Genomic DNA, 23,987 nt, shown 5'->3' on the forward strand with positions numbered 1-23,987 from the left:
TCAAGATTCAACTCTAGTCAATCCATAAATATGTTGTCCTGATTTGACTTCACCATATCATTTCCATTAGGGTTATCTTCAAACGTGTATTTTACAAGGAATTGTCAGTTAATGTAATAAATTATTATAAACACAATATTTAAAGCTACTTGTTTAAATATTTCAAGTCATATCTCAGTGTTATAATTACCACAGATGATTTATCGTGACATATGACAATTTGTTCAAAAGTATAAAATGGTTTACCAATTTTAACATTAAATAACATCTAATAATTATTCTAAATAAACTTTAATTGTCAGCCTATATGTATTATGTTTTTTATTACATTACTTCTTTTGTTTTTAAAAATTAGCTTGATTTAGAAATAAGGAACGAAATAAAATCATATCTAATAAAAACATTGTATCGTTGAACATAATATTATTAAAAAAACAAAATAAAATTATAACCTTATGTCAAATAAACTAGTGCAGATAGTTAACCAAATAAATAAATTTAAAAAGTACAAAAATATGTATGAACCATTTTATAAAGTTTATACATATATTTGTCACATTATTACATAATTTCATATTATGCCCATCTGGAAATTATAAAGATAAATGGACCAAATTTACATGATTTAATAATTTGTGTAATACATCGTCCAATACAAATAAAATATACAATAAATATAACATTATAATTCATAACCGAATATTATTATCGAGAATAACGCATGGATTACAAAGCTTAGGTACTATTTTATTAATTATTATATATTTATATATAAGATGTATATTTATTATTTATATTTATATAACATTATTTAAATGCGTTACAAAATTGGAATGTATTTATTGCAGTATAAACCATTTTATTTATAGAAAAAAATTAAAACCATCAGTTATGTTATAAGACTCTTAAAAAAATAATCAAATTTTAAATTTTAAAAATTGAATATAAAAAAAAAAAAAAATTTTTAAAACAATAAAAATAATATGCCGTGTTTTAAAGTTTGGGGTTTTTAATAATATGCATTATTTATATATTTATGGTTGGAACTTCATTCCGACTACTGGTGTATTACTATTCAAATGTGCAACTTATATAGTACAATATATATATAAATATATATGTATATATATTCTTTAGTCTAAGATAAATTGCTCAAATCATAAACAAATAAATTGACACATTAAAAAAATAATAAATATTAATATTATAGTTGAATGTAAGATACCAGTGTGATTTTATAACTCATTTTCTATACTTCGTATGGTACTTAATGATCTGAAATAAAAAATAAACAAAAATATGCAATTTTTAGATTAGTATCATCGTACTTTGAGAACATTTAATTATTTCATACCCTCTCTTCGACCGCTATTTTTCTGGACTTCCATACAAATTCAAACACTGCTACAACACAAGCTACACCCATTCCACCCATTAGCACTACGAACACGCCGCCCACGTTAGCCAAACCCAATTCATTAGCCGCGCTATTGGACTTTGAAGTATCGTCCTAGTAAATTATTAAATTTAACTATCATAAGAAGTTCTAACATTTATATTTTCATCTAATTACCCGACAAGCGCCACCGCCTCTTTTTTCTTTCCACCATTTTGTTTTTAACTTATGTAGTTTACCAATTTCTTGGAGTTTTAATACTGCCCCGCTAATCGCTGTTCTATATGGAGAATCTAACAAACAAAAGCACAAAATAAATAATTGAATATCTACAAACCATCAATAAACTTACTCGGTGGCATTGCAATGCCGTAACCTTTTGAATCCAAAAGCCCTCCGACTTGAGTTAGCTCGCAATTTCTCTCAATCACGTATTCAATACTAGTGGATTCCATTAAAAATGCATAGTTTCCTTTTCCTTTTACAACTCTTTCTACGCCTTCGTTATTTGAAGACATAAACACGCTTGGTCGTGACGATTCCATAAACGACCACATCCTTTGGTACGTAATAAAATTTGAATCCTTGATGAACAAAGTACATAATTTAATCAGTATATTTTAAATATTCAATCGATGTTTGTTTCAGTAAATATTACTCTAAAAAACGCGGTAGTCGAACCACCTCGAAGTGCGCCATATTTTATTTTCGTTTGTTTAGCAAGGTCTTCGGCACTTTCAATCGGTGAGTCCATTCTTTCCACGGTTAAAAACGCTGCCAAGTTTGCAGTGTACGATGAGATCATGATTAATGTAAAAAACCACCACATACCGGCTACTATCCTTGTGGAAACGGCTCTACGATTAAACGGTACGATGTGTATAAGTCACATAATTATTTATAATAATATACTTATTTTGTTTTGTTTTTTTTATTGGACGAACGAAAAGCAAAATACCGTGCAATAATAATAAATCAATAAACACTTGTCAAATTATACTAAACGGATGGATACACAAAGTTTAAGAATAAAATAAAAAATACAATGATAAATGCAGTGGAGATCGGCCCTCTGAGCCACAACGAAGGAGTTATAGCTGGGAACGTTTGCATGCGAACTTAAAATACTTACTTAGGAGCCATATCAGATCCTTGTTGCATCAGAGAGCCGATCGTAAACCACAGTGAGTTGTTCAAGGAAAACTTGTTTTCAAAAACATCTGGGGCTTCAGAGTTGCAAGGATGTGGATTTTCCCATTCATACGGACTAAACCTAAACACAAAACGTGCAAACACTACAGGAACTATTTAATATAATAGATTGGTGTAGTAAGTATGTATACTTATACATATTATACTTATATGTATCGTCCGTATACGTGAGCGGTAATAATAACGGGTATTTACGGTTGCTAATCCTACCTACGCGCCAACAGCGTTGCGTCCAATGCAATATAAAAATATATACGTGACGGTGCAATATCTATATATTATATATTTGTCTATTATGTACACAGTTACTCCGTTCGTTTCCTTACTTGGGAAGTATATCGCAGCCCTGTTGCATCAAAGACCCGAACGCGAACCACATACAGTTCATGAGGGAGAACTGATTTTCTAGGTTATCCGGATCTGGGTTACACGGATGGGGGTTATACCATTCGTACGGGGTGAATCTTTTATCCACAAAATCACATTTCACATTTTATATAATATTATAGCTATTATTATAATAGTTAAAGTATATGTACATATTATAGTACATAATTTATTATTATATTCGATTTATAGTATATTATAGACAGTTTAACGTATAACATATTATTATTATTAAGTAATTTTACAACGATAATAATAGATAATAATGAAAATATATTACACACGTTATACCTGGCTAGTATGTAGAGGAGAACCGATACACCAAGATACGCCGTAGCCATGTATATCCACACGTCCAATGATAGTGGAGACAAAAATGAAAAAAGGTTCGGCGGTTGTTTGATTGGTTTCCGGTACAAAATACTTATACCTGCAATTGTTTCAAATATTACAATACTCGTTAATAACACATATAATCAGGTTTCGTAGAGTATTGTACTATTTCAGCCACTTTTGACATCTCTAAATATTTTTACTCAAAAACATTAAAAAATAAAAATCACTCTGTAAGGAAAAACTTATATAATCGCGCTTACAATTGTTGATTTTATAAAAAATGTAATGACTAATGAGTATAATAAAAAAGTGTAAATAGAGACATTTGTGTATTTTACCCTTAAAATACCGTAAAATACTGTAATTATGTTAAATATTGAATGTAAAACTGTAATATGTAAATTAAGATTCATAAAATATCCTTGAAAGATAAAATAAAAATAAACAATATATGAATAGTTCATTTTATTTGGATTAATTGCTAGGATTAACGTTTTAGTGGGACAAGTAAAATCTTGTCCACAATCCGTAGTTTGGAGATGCATTTCATTATAATGTCATTTACGGGTTATTGGGATTTAGCGTATAAATGAAAATACTAACCGAGGTTCATAAATGGCATAGTAAAATCAACGGCTTGTTCGCGATCGTAGGTAATAGTTAGATCAGCCACCACTAAGTCCGCTCTCTGAAAAATATTGTATCGGTATAATTGTGGTTTATATGTATATATTATGTGATATTTGTGTAAGGCGTTAAGCACCAGATAGATTACTGTATATGTAATTAGAATTTTTTTATATTTGGACAAAATTATCATAGAGATAATAATTAAGTTAATTTAACTAATAATAATTATTATTTATTTATTTAAACAGGACTAACCTGTTGTAAAAGCTCTCCCATCATCCCATCCCATTCCTTAGTGTCTTCATTGTAAGAACCATAACGGCCGTCAGGTACAAGTTTCAGTGTATAGTTAAAACCCAGCAGTTTTGATATCTCGTATATCAAATCAATCGCGTATCCTTCGAATTGATCGTTGCCCACTAGTTTTAGACTGGATTCACGGCGCATAGTGTAAGGTGAACTCTGCACAATACACAGAAAATTAAGGATTTAAAATATATAAATATATTATGCACCAACTTTGCTCATAAACGCGATGTTTTGACAGTGGCGGTCCTTGAAAAATTCCGGGGAGGGGGAAATATTTTTTACATTAAATACAATCCTTAAAAATAGAAGTCATAAACAATAATAATATAAAACATAGATATATTATCAGGTTTTTGTTGTAATATAATATAGGGCAAGGGGGACGATTCCCCCATCGCCCCCACACGCTCCGTAGGACCGCCACTGTGTTTTGACAAATGTAATAATTCGAATTTTTGGAACAAAACCACCATAACTCAAAATGTGGTAATTTTTTTATATGATATACTATTAGAACCGCAAAAATTTTCACTACAAAATGGTGGAGTATCGCAAACGTTATCATGATTATATTCAACGTCACAGAATATTGTGTCACTACATTTTTTTGTTTTTTTTTTTTTTTACTTTAATGAACATAATACTGCTACATCTTAAACATAAGTGTATATTTTGTGCTAAATCATAATTTAATCATGTTCTCAAAAATTAAAAAATTAAAACTGCTGTATAATTTTGTTTGTGGTGGTTTATAATTTTTAAAATCAATGACCTTAGAGGCTTAGAAGGAATATGAAATTAATTATTAATGTTATATTTAAACATAAACTCGAATTCATCACACCCTCGATCTAAAGATTTAATTATGAATGCGAATTTGTACAGATAGAATGCAAGTTTGAGATATTCGAGTATGAATCAAAATTGAATTGATTTTTATTTTTATTGTAAAAACAATTTTATTACTAATATATTTTTAAATTGGTTATGATTAAATATTTAAAAGTTCAAATAAGTCCGAATAAGATTTAATTCCATGTTCAAAAGGTTTAAGAAAAAAATGAAGTTCGTTTTTGCAAAAACTTAAGTTCGACGCATCTGTAGTATGAACAATATATCACATGTACAATACTTGCCAAGATTAAAGTAACGACCAGTGTCTTGTTATGCAAATTGTCAACGATGCTAGAGTAGGCTTCGACAAAAGACCTAGTGAAGTTTATCCCTTGGCTGGAGTTCCAAGTTCCTATCTTCGATAGACCTTCTTTGTTCACTTCTACCACATCTAACTCGAAGTCGGTCCTAAATCCTTGGTTGTCAAACTTAATGACCCCGGTCAGACCACTTATTTCTACCTATACGACGACGATGACGAAAAAACGATGTAACATAAAATAAAACATACATTATTTATTACACAACGGAAATCATGAAATATTGATCACAATATTTCGTATTTTTTCCATTACTATTTTCATATAATTTATTAAACTATATCCGTGGGACCATGTATCAGAAGCGTCGCAGCTCAATGGTTTAATATCAATCTTTTGGCTGCTGTCCAGATCGTGGAGTGCTCTGGCGAATAGATGAACGGCGTCATAAATTAAAGCAGTTTCCGTCTAAACAGACAAATGTTATGTCGTTTAAGGTATAATATTGCAGTACCTCATAATAATATGCTTAATACACATTCATAATATATTATACGACTGTTCGTTTTTCTTACCGACATGACGGTGAAATTTTCTCCCTGTAACAATACAGAATCAAAAATATAATACCATGAATAATATAATTTTCGAAGAATGTTTCTACTTATGAGTTGTGAGCGAATCGAAAATTCGAAAACCCGTAAACTAAAGCGGCGGTAGATTTTTGTAAAGAATAATTGCATTTTGAATTCAATCATCAACACGATATAATTACAAGTTCAATAAACATATAATACATGTAAAAAATATGTCATAGAATTTAGTTACAAACAAACCGTTAAATATAATACCACAATTATTATTATTATTATGGTAGCGATTCTTTAATGGATGCAATTTTCAACGATTCACAATTGACTGAAAAAGTACCAATACATCAATATTATACACATAAAAACTTCGCCAGATATTCCATGATGGTACCATGTGACATCAGACCACACAAAATCTAACTATATTATTGTATAAAATGAAAAATACTTCACTAAACTCTGTATAATAGTATTATAATATATTAATATGTTTATTTTTTGATGAAAACATATATCGAGAAAATAACAGCTGATTCTAGATAGTACAAAAAGTTAAGTATTCTGGGAAACTCTTTATACACTGTTGTACTTGTAACTTGTATTATTACGTAAATAAGTATACACTTGCAAGACCTAATAAATTTAATATATATAAATAATACATACTTTTCATTGAATCGATATCGTTTCAAATAGAATAATATATACCTATTATGTTTTTCTTTACAACAAGAGCTGCATAAAAATGTCGTAAAAATTATAATTATTACCCATCACTTGAATCCTATATACAAAGCCGTTACTGTGGGAGGGTCCGGGGGTCCCCCTGAAATTATTTTCAGTTACGATCTTGCCTATATGTATGATACTATTAATTAGTAATCAAATGATATGTTTTTTCGTCATTTCAAATAATCGAACAACTTCTTAAAGACAGAAATAAATAAATAACTTTTATTCGATTTTTAATCTTATAGTACTATATAATTAAATATCAATATAAAAAAAATTGAGTGTAATAAAAAAAATGTTAAGAATTGTATGCATTATAATATGATTAGCTTAACTTATCATAAATAACTGAAATAAATATTATAATATATTCATAAAATATAGTCATCAGGTAAATACATTAAAATATTTTCTTGTGAATTTTAATAATTTATTTACTACCTAACTACTTAAATTAGTTATATTACATTTTAAATTAGACGCAGCTGTTTTTTTTTATAAGCACCACTCGAATTGAACACATTTTATCATTGTTTTGACTTGAATCTCAATTAGTATATATTTTACTATATGTGAAGTCATATTAAAGTACATAATATAATATATGCAATTAGTCACACATTTTATAAAAGCTTTCTGTCGGAACGTTTATTATTCAATATATTCATTTTATTTTTATTTTTAAGTTATAATATAATAATATAAAATTTGGAAAGTTTGAATAGTTTTACTACATAACATGAAAATTAAATTACCTCATTTAATGTTTAGAATCGTAGTATGAGAAATACACCACCGATAAACAATAATTTTTTTTATCTACACTTCCTATCTATCATCATTTGGTTTTCATTATTTATTGTTGACTAATTATCACGCAATAATATAAGATATTTTATTTTAAATATTAATAGTAATTAGTTAATACTTAATACTATAGTACTATAATATAGTAGGCATAGTATCTACTATACTTATTATGTAGAAACAATAATACGAATATTTTTATTATATGAATTATTTATGATATAGACAATATTAAAATATATATGTATTATATTATATATTATGAAAATAATTATTTTATCAAATTTATAAAATTTAAAATTCAATATTTTTATGCTATCTGAAGAGTAGTTGGATTGAAAACGATAAAATATTATTATAAAGTCCTACAAGTTACTACTAAGTTTAAAATTAATTAAAATTTGAAATTAAATAAATTGTATCTACCCTGTATAGATTTGAAACACTGAAGCAATATAAATAGTACTATTGAATATTTATTATACTCAGATATATAATCTAACCTAAAGTTATGTTTTTTAATATAGTTGTAGTATATGAATTATTAAGTACCTAAATTTAATTTATATGGGTCGTATACGTGATTATATATTGTGAATAATTACTTCAAAGTATCAAACTAAAATGTTACTTTAACGAACATTTCAAGCAAAACCCAAAAACGAATCAGACACTTATACCATTTTGGCTCACGAGTACGAATGAATGTAGATGTAAATATGATTTATGTGGACCAGTAGACCAATAAAGTTAGAACTCTGAAAATAACTCATTGTCAGTTTATTATTCCAGGTATACCTGGTAAACATACGTTTAAAGTTTATTGGTCTATGTCTATATAAGTTATATACTCATAAGTCATAACACAGACAACGTATTAATATCGATTGGAATATTATCTAGTCATTGGGAGTCAATTAATTCGTTCAATTTATTAAGTCGACTTAAAAATATAGCTAAGATATGTATAGGTGCTATTATAATATACACTTATATAGTTATATATAATATATTATGCTATACGATACAATGCAAAGCCGACTCACCCATTGTTTCAACACTTTTTGCACCACGGGTGTGTCAGGATTGACTAACCGGAAACCTGTGATGTTTGTACCACCGTATTTAAATTCGTCCAGATCGATCGTATGAAGGTCCTGAAAGTTCAAAATTCTCGTTATAAAATACGTACAGAGTAAACTGTATAAGTCTAAGTACAGAATAATTATTATTTTGTTGTAAATCAGGCAATAGCTTAAAAAATGTATAGGTACAAGGAATTTTTCAAACACTTAAGAAAATATTTATTATATAATATTATTTTACATAATATCTTGTCTGTAGACTGTAATTTTCAATATATTTTATTTCTAAAATTTAAAATTTAAAAATTTCTTGCATTTTCTAAGATATTTCTTGGTTCTCAGTAAAAGAATTATCAGTATACAACTAAAGATAAATCACCGAGAAACTCACCAGAGATGTTATCAGATAGCTGTGATAGTCGCTCATCATTCCTATTTGTTGAGCTTGTTTCAAAACGTCGTATATTTTTTCGGTTGAACAATCTAGTACGATGTGTGATTCTGCTGAATTTTTTATCTGCTTCAATAATGGTCTGCGTGTGAACAAAACCAATCATATTTTCGATTCAATAATATAATACTTGTATAAAAATTACGTGCACGTGGAGAGAAATGACATGCTGATATATATATTAGACACAAAATACCAAAACCAAAACGTGTATTATTATCTTAAATCGTGATTATTATGAAAGATGTATTAAATACATTGTATTCTATATTTTCAAGTCCCGTCGCTTTTTTTTTAAATTAATTTCTAATGATTAAAAAATAAGCTCTGACCATGATAAAAATATTGCAAAAAATAATTTTCTAACAATTGCATTTATTTCTATATACACTTTTTATAAATGATCATCATGTATTATTAAGTTATTTTATAAATTATAAGTCCACTACTGGCACTACTTAATATTTTATTAATTACTATCTATATATTCTGTATAGATTCAATACATATTACATTGCTCTATAAATTTATATTCATGAAAAACCAATATATATTGACGTGTTCACTAAAAATAATATTATACTTGTATTAAATTATTATTTATAATTTATTTTAATAATTATAAGTTCGACCAAAAATATATATATAAAAAAAAATAGTCACCTGGGGCACCATTACCCACACACATGAATGTTGGATATTACCCTTATCCTGGTTTTTATAATGTTTACCTGTGATCTCGACTGGAACCCAACTGACGGATCGTGATTGGGTACGCTGAAAACGCGCCATTTCTGGCTTTCAACAGCTCTTGCAGCCTCACCAAGCCTTCGTTGCTCTCGTATATTATCGTGAACGACTTCCAGCCCCATTTTTTCACCAAATCCAAATACGCCTATATACGTAATGTGTTCGATATAATGTCACAAGAAGTGTTGTGAACCATACATAGTAATATTATTTAATATAATATATAATATATTTAATATTATAAATACATAAATAATATGATGGATTATATATGATCAACCGGTGCAATATATGTAAATATATATAATATATATTATATACGTATAGTGATAACGATATATTATAATATATAATACGCGTCACCTTGGACAATACGGTCGGATGTGGATAGAGATTGACCAAGCAGCTCTCACGCCGCAGCTTATAGTCCCATCGCGTTTCCAAATGTGGTATTTCCATTGTATCGCAAATGGACTGGACGTGACTGGATATTTGAGCGGATTGTGGGCCGAAAACTGCGGCGACGCCTAGCCGAAGTAGACTGCACACTGCAACGAATTAGATAAAAAGCGGTGATGTTTAAGCAAATACATTATGATAGCTATATTGGTGTAAATAATATCATATCATCAGTCACAGGTGTATAACCTCTCTTGGAAGCATGGAAACTGTCTTGCGGTGATACTTTTTCTACCTGACCAGAAAGGTTCGATCTACTAAGTATTAACCGATTGGCGTTGACGTCGTGGATGGCGTGTTTGAACACATTTTCTTGGTTGATGTCATTTGGATGAAACAAACCCCCTGAAAATTGAAAAATAAAAAGGTAATTACCGACATAGTATCTATTATACGCAGATAATATCATATAATATCAAATACATATACTCAAAATGCAGGTCTTTAAAATATAAAAACTCCAAAAGGAATCGTAAATAGATTATGTACCGCTTACACGTATAAATATAAATAATTATATATTCCCAAAATATTTTTTTTTTAAGTCATTATTAAATATTAAAACTATATTATCATTAAGTTTGGTTGATTAAACGTAGTGATAAAAACAACTTTTTTAAATATCATGGGATTATTTATATATCACGTAGACACAAGACCACAAGTCCACAAAGCTGGAATAATAGTATTCAAGGATGGGTTCTAATACTACGATAGAAGGATTTCCTTATAGTATGAGCCGTCATACATTTTTATCCCAAATCCATTAAGTCTTATATTAATAGTCTAATAATTGTATTGTTTTTTAAATTTAGATTTTACGTTCTATTAACTGAAAATAATTTGTATTATTCATTACTGTTATAGTTTCTTATTTATTATAATATTTAAGTTTAAAGTTTAGTTGTTGTAATGAATGTGTAATGTTGTAAACGAAGCAAGTAAATCTTTTTTCTTCTCCTTTAAAGTGTTATCGTTATCCTGTACTTAATTCAAATTTATAATGCAATAATTATTAACAAAATTATAAAAATATTCTTAAACTGTAGTTTGTACTGATACATATCTAATGTGTACATAAATTACCTAATATTTTTTTTTAATTAATCCCTCCATGCTTATGAAAATAATAACATAAAATAAAATATTAGTTTTGACAGTCGAAAACTGTATATGTATATTGTTTAATGGGGGGGAATATTTTAATTAATTTTACTGTAAATAATATTTTGACATGTTGACAAGAAATTTCAGTGATTAGTTGACAGTTATAGAAATAAAATATAGGTAAATATCCAAATACAATGTATTACGACCTTTTAAAACTGTATAAAAAACCATTTTAATTTTAATCAAATATTAATTATAAACAAAACAATATTTTTTTCACCAAATAAAAACAAATAGTAATTAATTAATAATTATTTATTCATTTTTAAATTTTAAATACGGATACATATCTCTCAATGATGGCATCAATATTGTAATTTTTAAACAAAAACAAATAATATATTATCGTCAATAATCTATTTAATACATCTCGAAATAATGAAGTTTCTCTCGTCACTCTACATATGTTTGTAAAATAATAATTCTATACCTATGTATATTTTTAACGGTCGTCGTCGATCGATAAAAATTCTGAATAGTCAAAGACCGCGGTAAAGTAAACGTCTCCTTACACATATTTTACGGATAAAAAATGAACAAAATTCCGCATCAACTATACCTACATTATGACGATGATTACCATTTGGTATTTATCTATATTTCCTATAATTGCCCAGTCGTAGTAGCTAGGTACTCGTAAGTATCGTAGTAAACTGTATATATAATATAAGGACTAGGAGTATTCGTAATAATACTATTATAATCATAATATGATATGCCAATGCCCAACGCGGCGATGCTTACCGATTCTGATCGTGTCGGGCAGAGTGTTTACGTGGCTCGCAAAATGTATAATCCAAACGACGATTTCCAACTTCATTTTTGGTCGTGTCCAGAAGACGGCGAGAGGTATAGTATAGGTACGGAGCAAAAATCAAAGTATCGCTTTACACGGCACAAGTATATATGTGTATCCACATTTCCGTGTTTACGACCACCGAACAACTACCCGTCGAGTGGTCCACTGAATGGCAAAGTAGAAATTCTGATGTTTCTCGCATCGTTCGTTTTTGCGCTCCACAACCCACATGCGCGCAGGATCGTAGTATGATCGGGCACGACCGGAGACTGTGCGTCGAGGCCACCGCCGACGGTACGGTTTTCTTTTTTGTTCCGTTTTATTACTTTTTGAAAACGCACTCAATGCCAACCGTGCACCCTTTCATACTCTGCGGCAAATGCGACAATTATTATTATATACACAGAATAATCGCGGGGGGATTAAACGATTAACCGTCGTCGCTTTATCATCACATAATATATAATATATGATAATAATAGATGAAACACTACATTAGCCGCAATGTCGCAATGATAATATATCATTAAAGTTGCGGTTATTATTATTAATATTATTATAACTGATCTACCCTGTACCAGACCATAGTAATTATTGCCGCTCAATCACTGTGCACGACGACAAGTTATACAAATTTTGCGTTTTTTTAGGTACCCAGACGTCGCTATATTATTATCATATCATATCGCACACACAGCCCTGTATAGTGTGTTATTCCTATTCGCTCGTATCGAAATCCAACAAAACAACATACAATCTTGCCCTGCAAGATAATATTTCTGACCATTCAAACAAATGACATAGGTAACTATAGTAATAGTAGCCCGGTGTTCTAGTTGTGCTGTAATACTGAATAATTAACGAAATTACTGTAATAAAATGTACTTTAAAAACAAACAATTAATACCACGACTATTGACTCAATATAAATTAAAAAGTAATACTATTTGCTCAGGAATCATGATCAATCTAAACAGTTAATGCAGTTATATAGATAACGTATATACAGTCAGTGCTAGATCTAAGATTTTGTTTAGAGAAGGGCCAAAATTGTTCATGTTATTTTATAAACACAATATTTAGATTTTTATTTTAGGCCTTAATATAATATAACTGTTAAGGTGTCAAGGGGAAACCCTTGGACTACCCCTTTGAATCTGCCACTGCCTATACTAGCTATAGATGTACCTATTATAAATTAAACAAAAGATATGTCCATCACACACAAATGTTTTAATTAATCCATGATATAAATAATAAATGTAGTATAATTTGATAACATGTTCATTAAAATTATACACCAATGCGGACTTTAGATTTAATAAAAAAAATGTTTACTTACATAAAATATGCTTATTACCTAATACCTATAGTTTATAATGTGTATACATACCTTTAGTATATGAGAATTACATTTTTTTTGTGCTTTTCACATCTAACATTTTAGATAGGTATGTGATTTAATTACTGCTATAATTGCAATAAGCTATATAATTAGTATACTTTCAGAAGTTCTACAAGACGTACGAGTATATTACATAACCGTTGGATAAAATGTCTAAAAAAGATATATCTTTGTCAAATCAATAGGTAGATAAAAAGGGTTTGGGCCATTTATTGTTGTAAAATACCTTCCAATTCATGACCTGGTGTAAGGTTAATAAGGTTAATTATATATATATAATAATATTTTAGTTATAAAAAAACACCCTCCCGGTGAGGCCCACGCAAATATTTATTATGTGTGTACGAATATCATTTAGCAGGAAAGCGCGCGATTTACGATCGTTTGAATTCGGAGGCTACCCCACCCCTCCCCCGAGTATTTTCGGAAAATGAGTAGATTCGCGTTTTATTTATTTATATATGTATACAGGCGCCTCCTTCGGTCGGTTGCCAAGCAACTGCGTTATACCGGATTATAATCGATCCGAGTAGCTAGCTACTATTCGGCCACTCGTCGTGTATATCGTGTATAGCTCTAAAATAATACACAATCGAGGAGTTCCTAGACACACTTGCGAGTATTTATTTGTTTATTATTTTTATATGTCTAGGTGAAGAAAAATATTAAATATAATTATTATGAAGTGATGAAGTTATGGCGCAGAAGGTGGCGTAGTGTGAAACTTGGTGACCCTTAAGCCTATAAATGAGCTAGGAGAACCTATTTAAACACACTAATCAAATAAATAGATAATATCGTTTACATGTCTAATGCTAAAATTTAATAAAATAAAATATATTTTAGAATAATTATATTAATATATAATTGTCAAACCATTTATTTAAAACAATAATATTGTATACTTATATGAAAATTAACTTTTCGAGCATTTGTTTGATTAAAATTAATAATTTATCAATGGTTTAAAAAGTAAAAGTACATGAAAAAAATAAAAGTACCTACATGCAATGGCCCAGCAACTTATATCTACGATCTACCTTAGGGGAACCGTCTTAAATACGCCATTGGTAGTAGACTAGTAGGTACTAGGTAGCTATATAATATAGACACCAACACAACATATTTTGTCACAATCATCCAAACTCAGTTTTCCAGACTTTTTAATAGGAACAAAAAACTGATTCGTTGCGCTATAAATTTCAAAAGTTGATGTCCCTCTGACCCACTGCAGAACAATTATTAATACATTCCAAAATCCACTGTACCTTACCTTACTGTATTTTTATAACTTTATTTTATCAAAAATAATCAGAAATGGTATATTTTATTTCAAAATCAGATAAATTTAAAATAATAAAAATTATAATTAATTGATGTAATTCCTATATTATTATAAATATTATATTCCAGTAATAAAGTGAAATAGGTATGCACAATTTGACAATTTAGTGTTTACTAACTACTAATAAGACAAACCACAAACAGTATAAATGAAATATTGAAATTTAGTTTATTTGGGTAATTTTTCCGTTAATACTAAATTGACCATAGAGCTTTTACTATACTACCTACTTGGTATAAATAACCATGATATAATAATCATGTATATAACCGTAGAATATAACAATTACTCAGTATAAGGTATTAAGGTCTATGCACTGATATAGATAAGATATCCACCTTGCCTAATCCATCTCAGTTGATCTATGAAATAGACATAGACGTTAATATACTCATAGATATTATAAGGTCTATGAATATACTCTAATATTATGGAAATAGACAGTGGTTAGTGGTTTCCATTTCTTTATCTTTGTGGCCGATAAGTAACCATTCCACATTCTGTCATGATACAAATTAATCTATCTTTTTATTCCACGAACTTCTAACGCAACTCTTATCACGACTCACGACATAAACTCGTGGAAATTGATTCTGTATCTGTGATAATAAATGTCGAAAGATATTACAATTACATTTCACATTTCACATTTTTACTATTATTAAATTATTATTTAATGTTTACATTCTAATATTTCATAAAATATCATGTCATATTATTGTATTAAATAGTATCATGACTTGATATACCAGTCGTTAATTAGGTATATCATGATTCGTGAACGTTGAATAGTACTTTCTCGCGTGGTCGCGTGTAGCTTTCATTACTTTATAGAATTATTTAATTATATTTACTACAGGTAAAGTATAAAATATTACAAACAATCTATAGTATAATTTAAATATGTTTATGTTAATATCGTTTAATATAATATTTTATTTTTATTGTACATCGAATATGGGCATTAATTTGATAGTATGTAAAAATTGAATGCGTTCATACTTATTTTCAAATTTTTTTAATAGTATTTTTTTATAATTTTAATCTCAAAAATAAATACTAATATACTTAAAATTATATTACATTAGTTACTGAATTAATTTTTTGTAATCTGCTATGTTAATTTTAATTTTAACTAAATGACGTGAAAGGGTAAGGGTAACATAGAAATTAAAATAATAATTAACAGTTTTGGCTTAACTCTAAATAAAAATATTTCCAAAATTCCTTGGTAATTTTATATTGTGAATATTAGTGATAGTCTTAAGCTTATAATTACTCTATAATTATAACAAACAATTATATTTCTCGTGTCTACTGCTTGGATAATATTATAGTATTGTTTGTCAACAATCTTTCCACAAAATGTTTATAACTTTGGTTTCAATGTAAAACAAACATTTTATTTATTTTTCATTTCATGTACAGAGTTTAATTTTACTTGATGTAAAACTTGGTTTATTTAATTTTATGAAAATAGAATTATAAAGATACTATCCAATAAAAAATAACAAAAACATCCCATTTGAGGCTTATTAGGAAAACATGGAACAGTGCTCAAAAAAGGGAAAATCTTGTTTAAACATGACAAATAATCACAAGTAACCTTTGATTAGATACATCATACATACTTAATTAATATCTTAAAATATTCTTCTTATTTTAGATTTATATATTTTATAGTTCTTCTTAAAATGTTTTGTCCTCTGGTATTAGCATCTGTTCATCATTTATTAAATTATGTTTTTTTTCTTTATCACATTCTGTTGTTTTATCAGATTGTTCTAATTGTTGCTGTCTTATTTTATCAATGTAGGCTTTAGAACTATTTATATTTTCTTTAAGAAAATCTTGATTGTTTCCATTTTTTATTTGATTATTATACAAGTAACTTTGAAAAAAATCATATTTAAATTGCTTTTTTTCGTATTCTTTCATTATTGGTCTTAGTATTATTCCTAAACTATAATAACTTTGGTTAATTGATTTGATATATACATATCCATTTTTGTTAGGTATTCCGGAATAACTTAGTTTTTTAGAATTGTTGAACACACTTGATGTTATTGATTTTAATGGAAGAGTGTAATATTTGTTTGAGAATTTTGTTATACATAATTTCATCAATCGAATAAATGATTGCTCTATAAAATTACTAGAAAAAAACAACCTAATTGTATTTTCATCATAAAAGTATTCATTTTTAAACATGAATACTTACACTTTTATTTGTTTGATTTCCTGCATAGTAACATTAAAGTACAATATTTTTTTGTTAGAATCCTTTTGTATTTTCAAACTTTTGAATGTTGATGATAATCTTAAACTATTCAGAAATATAAAATGATCAATTTATATCTATTAATGTAAAGTATGTTTTTATTCATGGTTGCTAAGTATTTAAATAATGTTAGGTAGGTTCTTTTATTATTTTATAATAGTTAAAATATTTGTTTTAATAAACAAAATATAGCTTAGATATAAACACACTAAAGTAATTCATCAATATAATTAAAAATGTATTTGAATAAATAATATATTATCTGATTTTTAATTTATAAGCATAGACTGTGTCATCTCTATTTTGTTATGCAATAATTTATTCTGGGGCTTTATTTTATGTTAGGTTTAAGAAGACACTATACCTGCATACTTTGTCTCCGTCTTACAAATGTACAACATAGCAAATTTGCTTTCAACAGAACAAATAATATTTTGTTAAATTTAATATTATAGTAAATTGGCCTATTATCAAGTTTAAAGGTAAGGACATTATCTGTGTTTGTAAGTTGGTTTTTACAATGTTTTAATTTTTTAGTGAGTTATTTTTAGGATAAATTACAATAATTTAACTACTTATACTGAAAAATTGTTGGCTATAAATTTATTGGTTTTACATTAATGCTTTTTTTCTATCCGTCATCAGTTTTCAGAACAGAAAAAATGCACAAATTATAGTTTAAAGAAAAAAATTCCTTGTAATAATTGTTTAAACCAGTGCTTCTCAAACTGTGGGCTGCGGTCCTCTAAGAGGCCATGGCTATATGACCGTGAAATATTTATTTTATTTAAATTGACAATGATGATAACTTTAATGATGTAAAGCCGTAACAGTACAGTTTTGTGAATATTTTTATTTTAATAGTTAATACTTGAAGACTAAGGACAATATTCCACATAAATTGTTTTTATTATAATTTAAAATGAGTTAAGTGAAACCCACATTAACACTTTACAAGTGTTAGAAAATTGATATTTAAATATAAAATAGGTATAGTTTGCTTAGACTAAAACTTTTATAATTTAATTTTAGATAATTCTTAAAATATGATTTTTTTATACACATAGCTATTGAAAAAGATATCATTCATCATAGACGATGCTATATGAGTATGTCGTAATTCTCTACTTTTGAATAGTCATATAATATAATAATAGTTAAACAATTATATCAGCTAAATAGAAGTGGAGAACTACAATATAACTAAAGTAAAAAAATAGTTGAGAGAGTTATACATATCAAAAAACTGATCTACTTTTTTAAAAAATATAAATAAATTATTTTTTGGAAATTAAGGTTAACACAGCATCACTATTTTGAATCATGTTTTGTATGAAGTAAGCAAAGATATATCATTTAAATTTAATGAAATACACTAAACTTACTATACAGTAGAGTAACTTCTCTATTGTTTTAATGATTCTTTAAGATTTTAATTTTTATATTATAAATTAATAGTGCCTAATAGTTAAACTTTACTTATTAGATAATGTGATATTTTGAATTTTTGTTAATACTTTCAAAACCAAAGTTGGGGCGTTGAGCCAAACGTTTGTGCAGTTAGTGATAACTTCAGTAACTGTTGGCTAATAGTAATGTTATTTTATACTTTCAAGTTAACGTTCGCACACCAAAAATGTGCAAATTTTAAATTCATATCTAATAAGACATTACAACATTCTTGTTGTATAATACAAGTATGTAAATACAGCTCATGTTTGTTATACAAAAAAAGCTTTAAAATGACAGGTTGCGGTTACTTAACAATTTGTCTTAAAATATCTAGCTGTTGCTCTTTTGTCTGTAGTGAAGCATTGTGGTTAGAAGAGTCACTAACTGCACAAAATAGCTAACTGAGGTGTAAAAACTATAATAACATAATTATTAATTAATTTCTATGTTTATTTTTTCTTCTACTAAATTATTCATACAAAAATTTCATTGAATTGTCTATCTGTTAAAATATTTCCTAAAAATTAAAATTAATATAATCTAATGTCATCAAGTAATAATCTAATTATTATATTATTATAGCTGTCCCCATGCACTTTGTTGTCTTTACAAAATGCATACGTGTTAAGTTTGGTTGCCTAATGCTAACATTTAGCGTGAAGATAAATACTAATTTTGGTTTTCTGATTTATTTCCGACATATCAACTTTACATAACCGTCGCACCCAGCATTGCATTTTTTCAATCAATTAACCAATTATGTATCATTTGAAAACAATCCATTATTCAAATAATCAATTAAATAATTTAATAATCGCACAGCCCTAAACATAATAAAGAGCTAAAGAGGTAATATATTGAGGTCATTAGTCGGGATAAAAACTATCCTTTCTTATTACGGAGACAAAATTACACACATTGGTCATTATTCCATCAAAATCAGTTGAGTAGTTTTGGAATGCAAAGAGAACATCATACCTGTGCGTCTACACCAAATGTGTATATATGTATTATATTAGTTAGGTATTTTTAAATTGTACTTTTTAGTAATTCGTTCTCTCTATACATTTAAATAATTATAGAAATATTCATGTATTAAATTAAAAATAACAAATAAGTTATAGTTTTTGAATAAGGGAAATATAAAATATTTCTACTTATTTACAATAAAATTATTTTTAAAGTATTTATAATACAATTATAAACTCGTAATTAGTAAATAGTAGGTATCTATTTTATTAATACTAGAATGTTCTTATATAATATTACTTACCTACACGCTGATAAGACACACACAAAAGAAAAAAGTCAGGTTGCACTGTTGCAGGTAGCTTGAAGCCACGGGTCGCTGTGCTGTATACAGGTATACAATTTACACGTTTATTTTAATTATTAATTTTTTAATTAATAATTAACTTTATCGGATTAAATTTATGCCATGACGCTCACAAAGAATGTGGCTTTCTATTGGTAAAATAATTTTCAAAATCGATTCAGTAGATCCAGAGATACCTCTTAACAACATCATAAATATCTTCTTTTTATGTAATAGTATTTTTTACGTCCAGATTCCGTACTTTTCCGGTAGATTTTCCTAAAATTGTATTACATAAGAACCTCCTTCTGACAAATACGAACACAACAAAAAAAGAATTAGCGAAATCGGTCCAGCTGTTCACGTGTGATGCGATGACCAAGGGAAACAGGAATCCATTTTTATATATAGAGAGATAAGATATTATATTACATTATTATACTTATATCTGAACATTTTGTTACTTTCATCATTGCTTTTATTGTTGTTATTGTTGTAAGAGTCTTTAAAGTTAAGTTAATTCATTTTATACTTCTCGATATCATGGGCAATAAACATATAAAAATTTAAAAATCACGTGCACTGTTTCAATAATTGATAGTTGGTGTTAATATATTATAAGTATACCAGAAAGGCTTAATACATTTTAGAAATAATTTAGAATCATTTTTTAAATGTTTATAAAACCGTTATCCATTATTATTATTCATCAATTTTTAGTAATAGTATAACCACAAAATGCATTTATATAACGTCATTCTTATTAAAATATTTATTTATTTATTATTTATTATTACTTTCAGAATATAATTAACAATGGATTTAAGTGACGATGAAGAATTTTATGATAGTGATCAGAGTGATGTGGGCGAACAAAGTTTACATGCTATGCTCAGTAAAACTCTTTACGATAAAGACAATGAGTATGAAGAATATGGTGAACAAATTGCTGGTGAAGAAGAAGCATTGGGTAGTGTGCAAGAAGAAGTACTTGGTAAAGTCACTGATGATGGTGGTCAAGAAGAAGTTGTCCTAGGTCCAGTATATAGCGAGAAAGAAGATCCAAATTTGAACGAAAAATCAAAAGGGCCAGATTCAAAGTTTGTTAAAAAATTAGAAGATGCTGAAGAAGTAGTTTTAACACCAGAAGTTCTAGGTGAATTAGAAAATAAACATTTTTTTGATGGACTTGATGATGATAATTTTGAACCAATAAAAAAAAAAAAAAAACTAAGCAATGATGATAGTAATAATGCAAATCCTCATAAAACTATTATTATGCATATACCTCAATTCATTCGATGTAACAAAGGAGGTCAATCTATTCAAGTTCAGTAAGTTGTATTTTATGAATATAATTAAACAGTTAATTCATTATTTATTTATTATTTAAACTTAATTAAGTTATATTTTTGTATTGCAGAAACATTGTTTGTGGTGCCAACATGGGATGTCCTTTAGACTTAGTAAGAATCGTTATGTGGACTAGTAACTCTGAGTATAATCCACAGCGATTTAATGGGCTAATTATGCGCCTTCGTACACCTAATGTCACCAGTTTATTATTTCCATCAGGCAAAATGATCATGCAAGGAGCTAAAGATGACCGAACTGGAAATTTAGGTTGTCGAAAAGTAGCAAAAATTTTAGAACGACTCGGACACAATGTTAGTTTTATTTTATTTACCTTTTATATTATTATATTTCATCATAAATATAATTGATTATGTAGGTACAATTTTGTGACTATACAGTGCATAATATTGTATGCACATGGGATGTTGGTTTCCCAATAATGTTGGAAGAATTAAATACTGCTCACTCACAATTTACCAGGTACTTTCATTTTTTTTTTTTTATAAATATTTTCTTATTCTTCAAATTTATATAACCTAAAGAATTAATTTTTTTAAATTTGTTGAATAATTAAGTTCTAAATACAGTACATTTATGATTATTGATTATTATTATAATATTCTGAACAAATTTAAAATATTATAAGCAATGTCAAATTTAAATTTTCATTTACTACTTTTATAATCTTAATATTGAACAAATATTTTAAAAAACTAAGTTTAATACAAATAAACCTTATAAATATTCCAATATGTAAAATATATTTATGTGTTTAGCTTTGAGCCAGAAGTATTTCCTGCGTTAATTTATCGGATGGTCAAACCTCGAGCAGTGTTTTTAATGTTTGTAAATGGAAAAGTAGTTTTGACAGGTAATATTTTCTTATACATTTTCAAATAACTTTGTAACTTTATTTTACTATAGTTAATATAGGACTATAGTTTAACTATAGGAAAAAATTAGTTAACATACTCATATCAAACTTAGGAAGAAACTTATGATAATGCACTAGTTCTTACACTTAATTTTTATGCAAGTATCAGACCTTATGGCACTAAAAATAAACCCTAAAATATAGAAAATAATAACAAAAAAGTTTTTTTATATTGATCAGTATTTATTACTTTATTAGTTCATAATATAATTTATGTTAATTGTAACTTCCATTTATATTCACAATATTTTTTTTCACATTGATATTTGTTCATAAGACTGCTATCAACTTCAACAAAATCAATAGTTGATAGCAGTGTCACCTCAAAAAATATAGGTGAAAAAAGGTAAAAGCAGATAACTGCTACTAGTTACCTAAGTCACTGTAAAGTATGTGTTAAATTTGAATTCAAAGATCATTGCATACAAAATAATAGATTCTAAGCTAAAATTTGTCAGCCTATATTTTATTATATATTTATATTGCTAAAGAAATAATTCATTTTACAATGTACAATAAAGTTATACAATAAAATTAATATTTTCCAAAAACATAGTATTTGAAAAAGTCATTGTATGAAAAGAATAATATAATATATTAAAAATGCCAAGTACCCACAAATAATGTTTTTTAAATTACAGCAAAATAACCAAAATTATTCATTTTCATTTAAATATTTAATTTTGTCTAAATGTTATATTGAAATGTCTATAAAAAAAATATAAAAATACTTGTAAATATCAATTGCCTGTGAATTGCTTAAAAAGAGTCAAAATATTTGAAAATGTATGTAAAAATGATATTATGTATGAAATTAATCACATAATTATTTAATGAAAATTTCATGTTTCTTCAGTTATTTGTTTTTTGAGTTACGTAAAATAAACAAAATCAATTTTGTTGAAAACTAGACTGAAATTACCATTTTCCCTAATTTTTTGTTTGTTATTTCTGATTATTTTGAATAATACAAGTAATTTTTAATTTTAATCCATCATAAATACAAACTAAATCTAATTTTCTATCTGTAATCACCAATCACCCTTAAAGTCAAAAATAAAAATATTTCTCAACTATTTATTTTATATAAACACATGTTTAAGAACATAAGCAAAAAAACATATTATTGCGTATATTGAATACATTTATCATTCTATTTACAAGTATTACAAAGTAATGAATAAAAAACAGTTTATATTATAAAAACAAATACGCTGTTTAAGATATTTTAGTGATTATTTTTTAATATTTTACTGAATATTAAATGTCATCTTACTGTAATATTGATTAATAATAATTAACTATATTTATTTCAGGTCTTAAAACAAAAGCAGATATTAAAGAATCTGTCTTTTTGATGCAAGATGTATTAAACAATTTCAGAAAAACATGAAACAAAATACTGGTTTTTATTTTGAAGTTATTTTTTGTTAATTATTGTAATATATACTTAAGTACCTACTATATAAATATGTATATTGTATGTATATAAATCATTTGTTTTCTTAAAAGAAAATTATAATTTATATTTCCTTGGTATTAAATACCATTTATTTCTTTATTTTAAATAAAGTTTTGCCTAAACTTGTTTATAACAAAGTCTGTATTTGTGTTAAAATTTTAGCAAGA

At 27.2% G+C, this 23,987-nt stretch overlaps 2 protein-coding genes across 7 annotated transcripts; one reads left to right on the forward strand and one right to left on the reverse strand.

Moving 5' to 3' along the window:
• Window positions 1–306: 306 nt before the first annotated feature.
• On the reverse strand, window positions 307–12,516 carry LOC132928391 (glutamate receptor ionotropic, kainate 1). 3 transcript variants are annotated; one of them, XM_060993019.1, is made up of 18 exons: window positions 12,216–12,516; window positions 10,491–10,646; window positions 10,206–10,390; window positions 9,824–9,987; window positions 9,033–9,174; window positions 8,603–8,713; window positions 6,000–6,023; window positions 5,740–5,892; window positions 5,407–5,625; window positions 4,217–4,423; window positions 3,935–4,019; window positions 3,287–3,425; window positions 2,529–2,669; window positions 2,055–2,253; window positions 1,749–1,980; window positions 1,574–1,689; window positions 1,355–1,510; window positions 307–1,275 (listed from the first exon to the last, which is right to left on the reverse strand). In XM_060993019.1, exons 1-18 carry the CDS (start codon window positions 12,289–12,291, stop codon window positions 1,243–1,245), a joined length of 2,538 nt encoding a protein of 845 aa, XP_060849002.1. In that variant the 5' UTR covers window positions 12,292–12,516; the 3' UTR covers window positions 307–1,242. The 3 variants fall into 3 exon arrangements, with proteins under 3 accessions (XP_060849002.1, XP_060849003.1, XP_060849004.1); XM_060993020.1 differs by lacking the exon at window positions 2,529–2,669 and adding an exon at window positions 2,935–3,072; XM_060993021.1 differs by lacking the exon at window positions 2,529–2,669.
• Window positions 12,517–15,626: 3,110 nt separating this feature from the next.
• LOC132928393 (uncharacterized) lies at window positions 15,627–23,902 on the forward strand. 4 transcript variants are annotated; one of them, XM_060993023.1, is made up of 8 exons: window positions 15,627–15,879; window positions 17,647–17,783; window positions 20,081–20,116; window positions 20,872–21,402; window positions 21,492–21,735; window positions 21,801–21,904; window positions 22,201–22,295; window positions 23,675–23,902. In XM_060993023.1, exons 4-8 carry the CDS (start codon window positions 20,885–20,887, stop codon window positions 23,749–23,751), a joined length of 1,038 nt encoding a protein of 345 aa, XP_060849006.1. In that variant the 5' UTR covers window positions 15,627–15,879; window positions 17,647–17,783; window positions 20,081–20,116; window positions 20,872–20,884; the 3' UTR covers window positions 23,752–23,902. The 4 variants fall into 4 exon arrangements, with proteins under 4 accessions (XP_060849006.1, XP_060849005.1, XP_060849008.1 ...); XM_060993022.1 differs by lacking the exon at window positions 20,081–20,116; XM_060993025.1 differs by lacking the exons at window positions 17,647–17,783; window positions 20,081–20,116.
• The last annotated feature ends 85 nt before the right edge of the window (window positions 23,903–23,987 follow it).

Source organism: Rhopalosiphum padi, chromosome 4, assembly GCF_020882245.1.
Source record: "Rhopalosiphum padi isolate XX-2018 chromosome 4, ASM2088224v1, whole genome shotgun sequence".
NCBI lineage: Eukaryota > Metazoa > Arthropoda > Insecta > Hemiptera > Aphididae > Rhopalosiphum > Rhopalosiphum padi.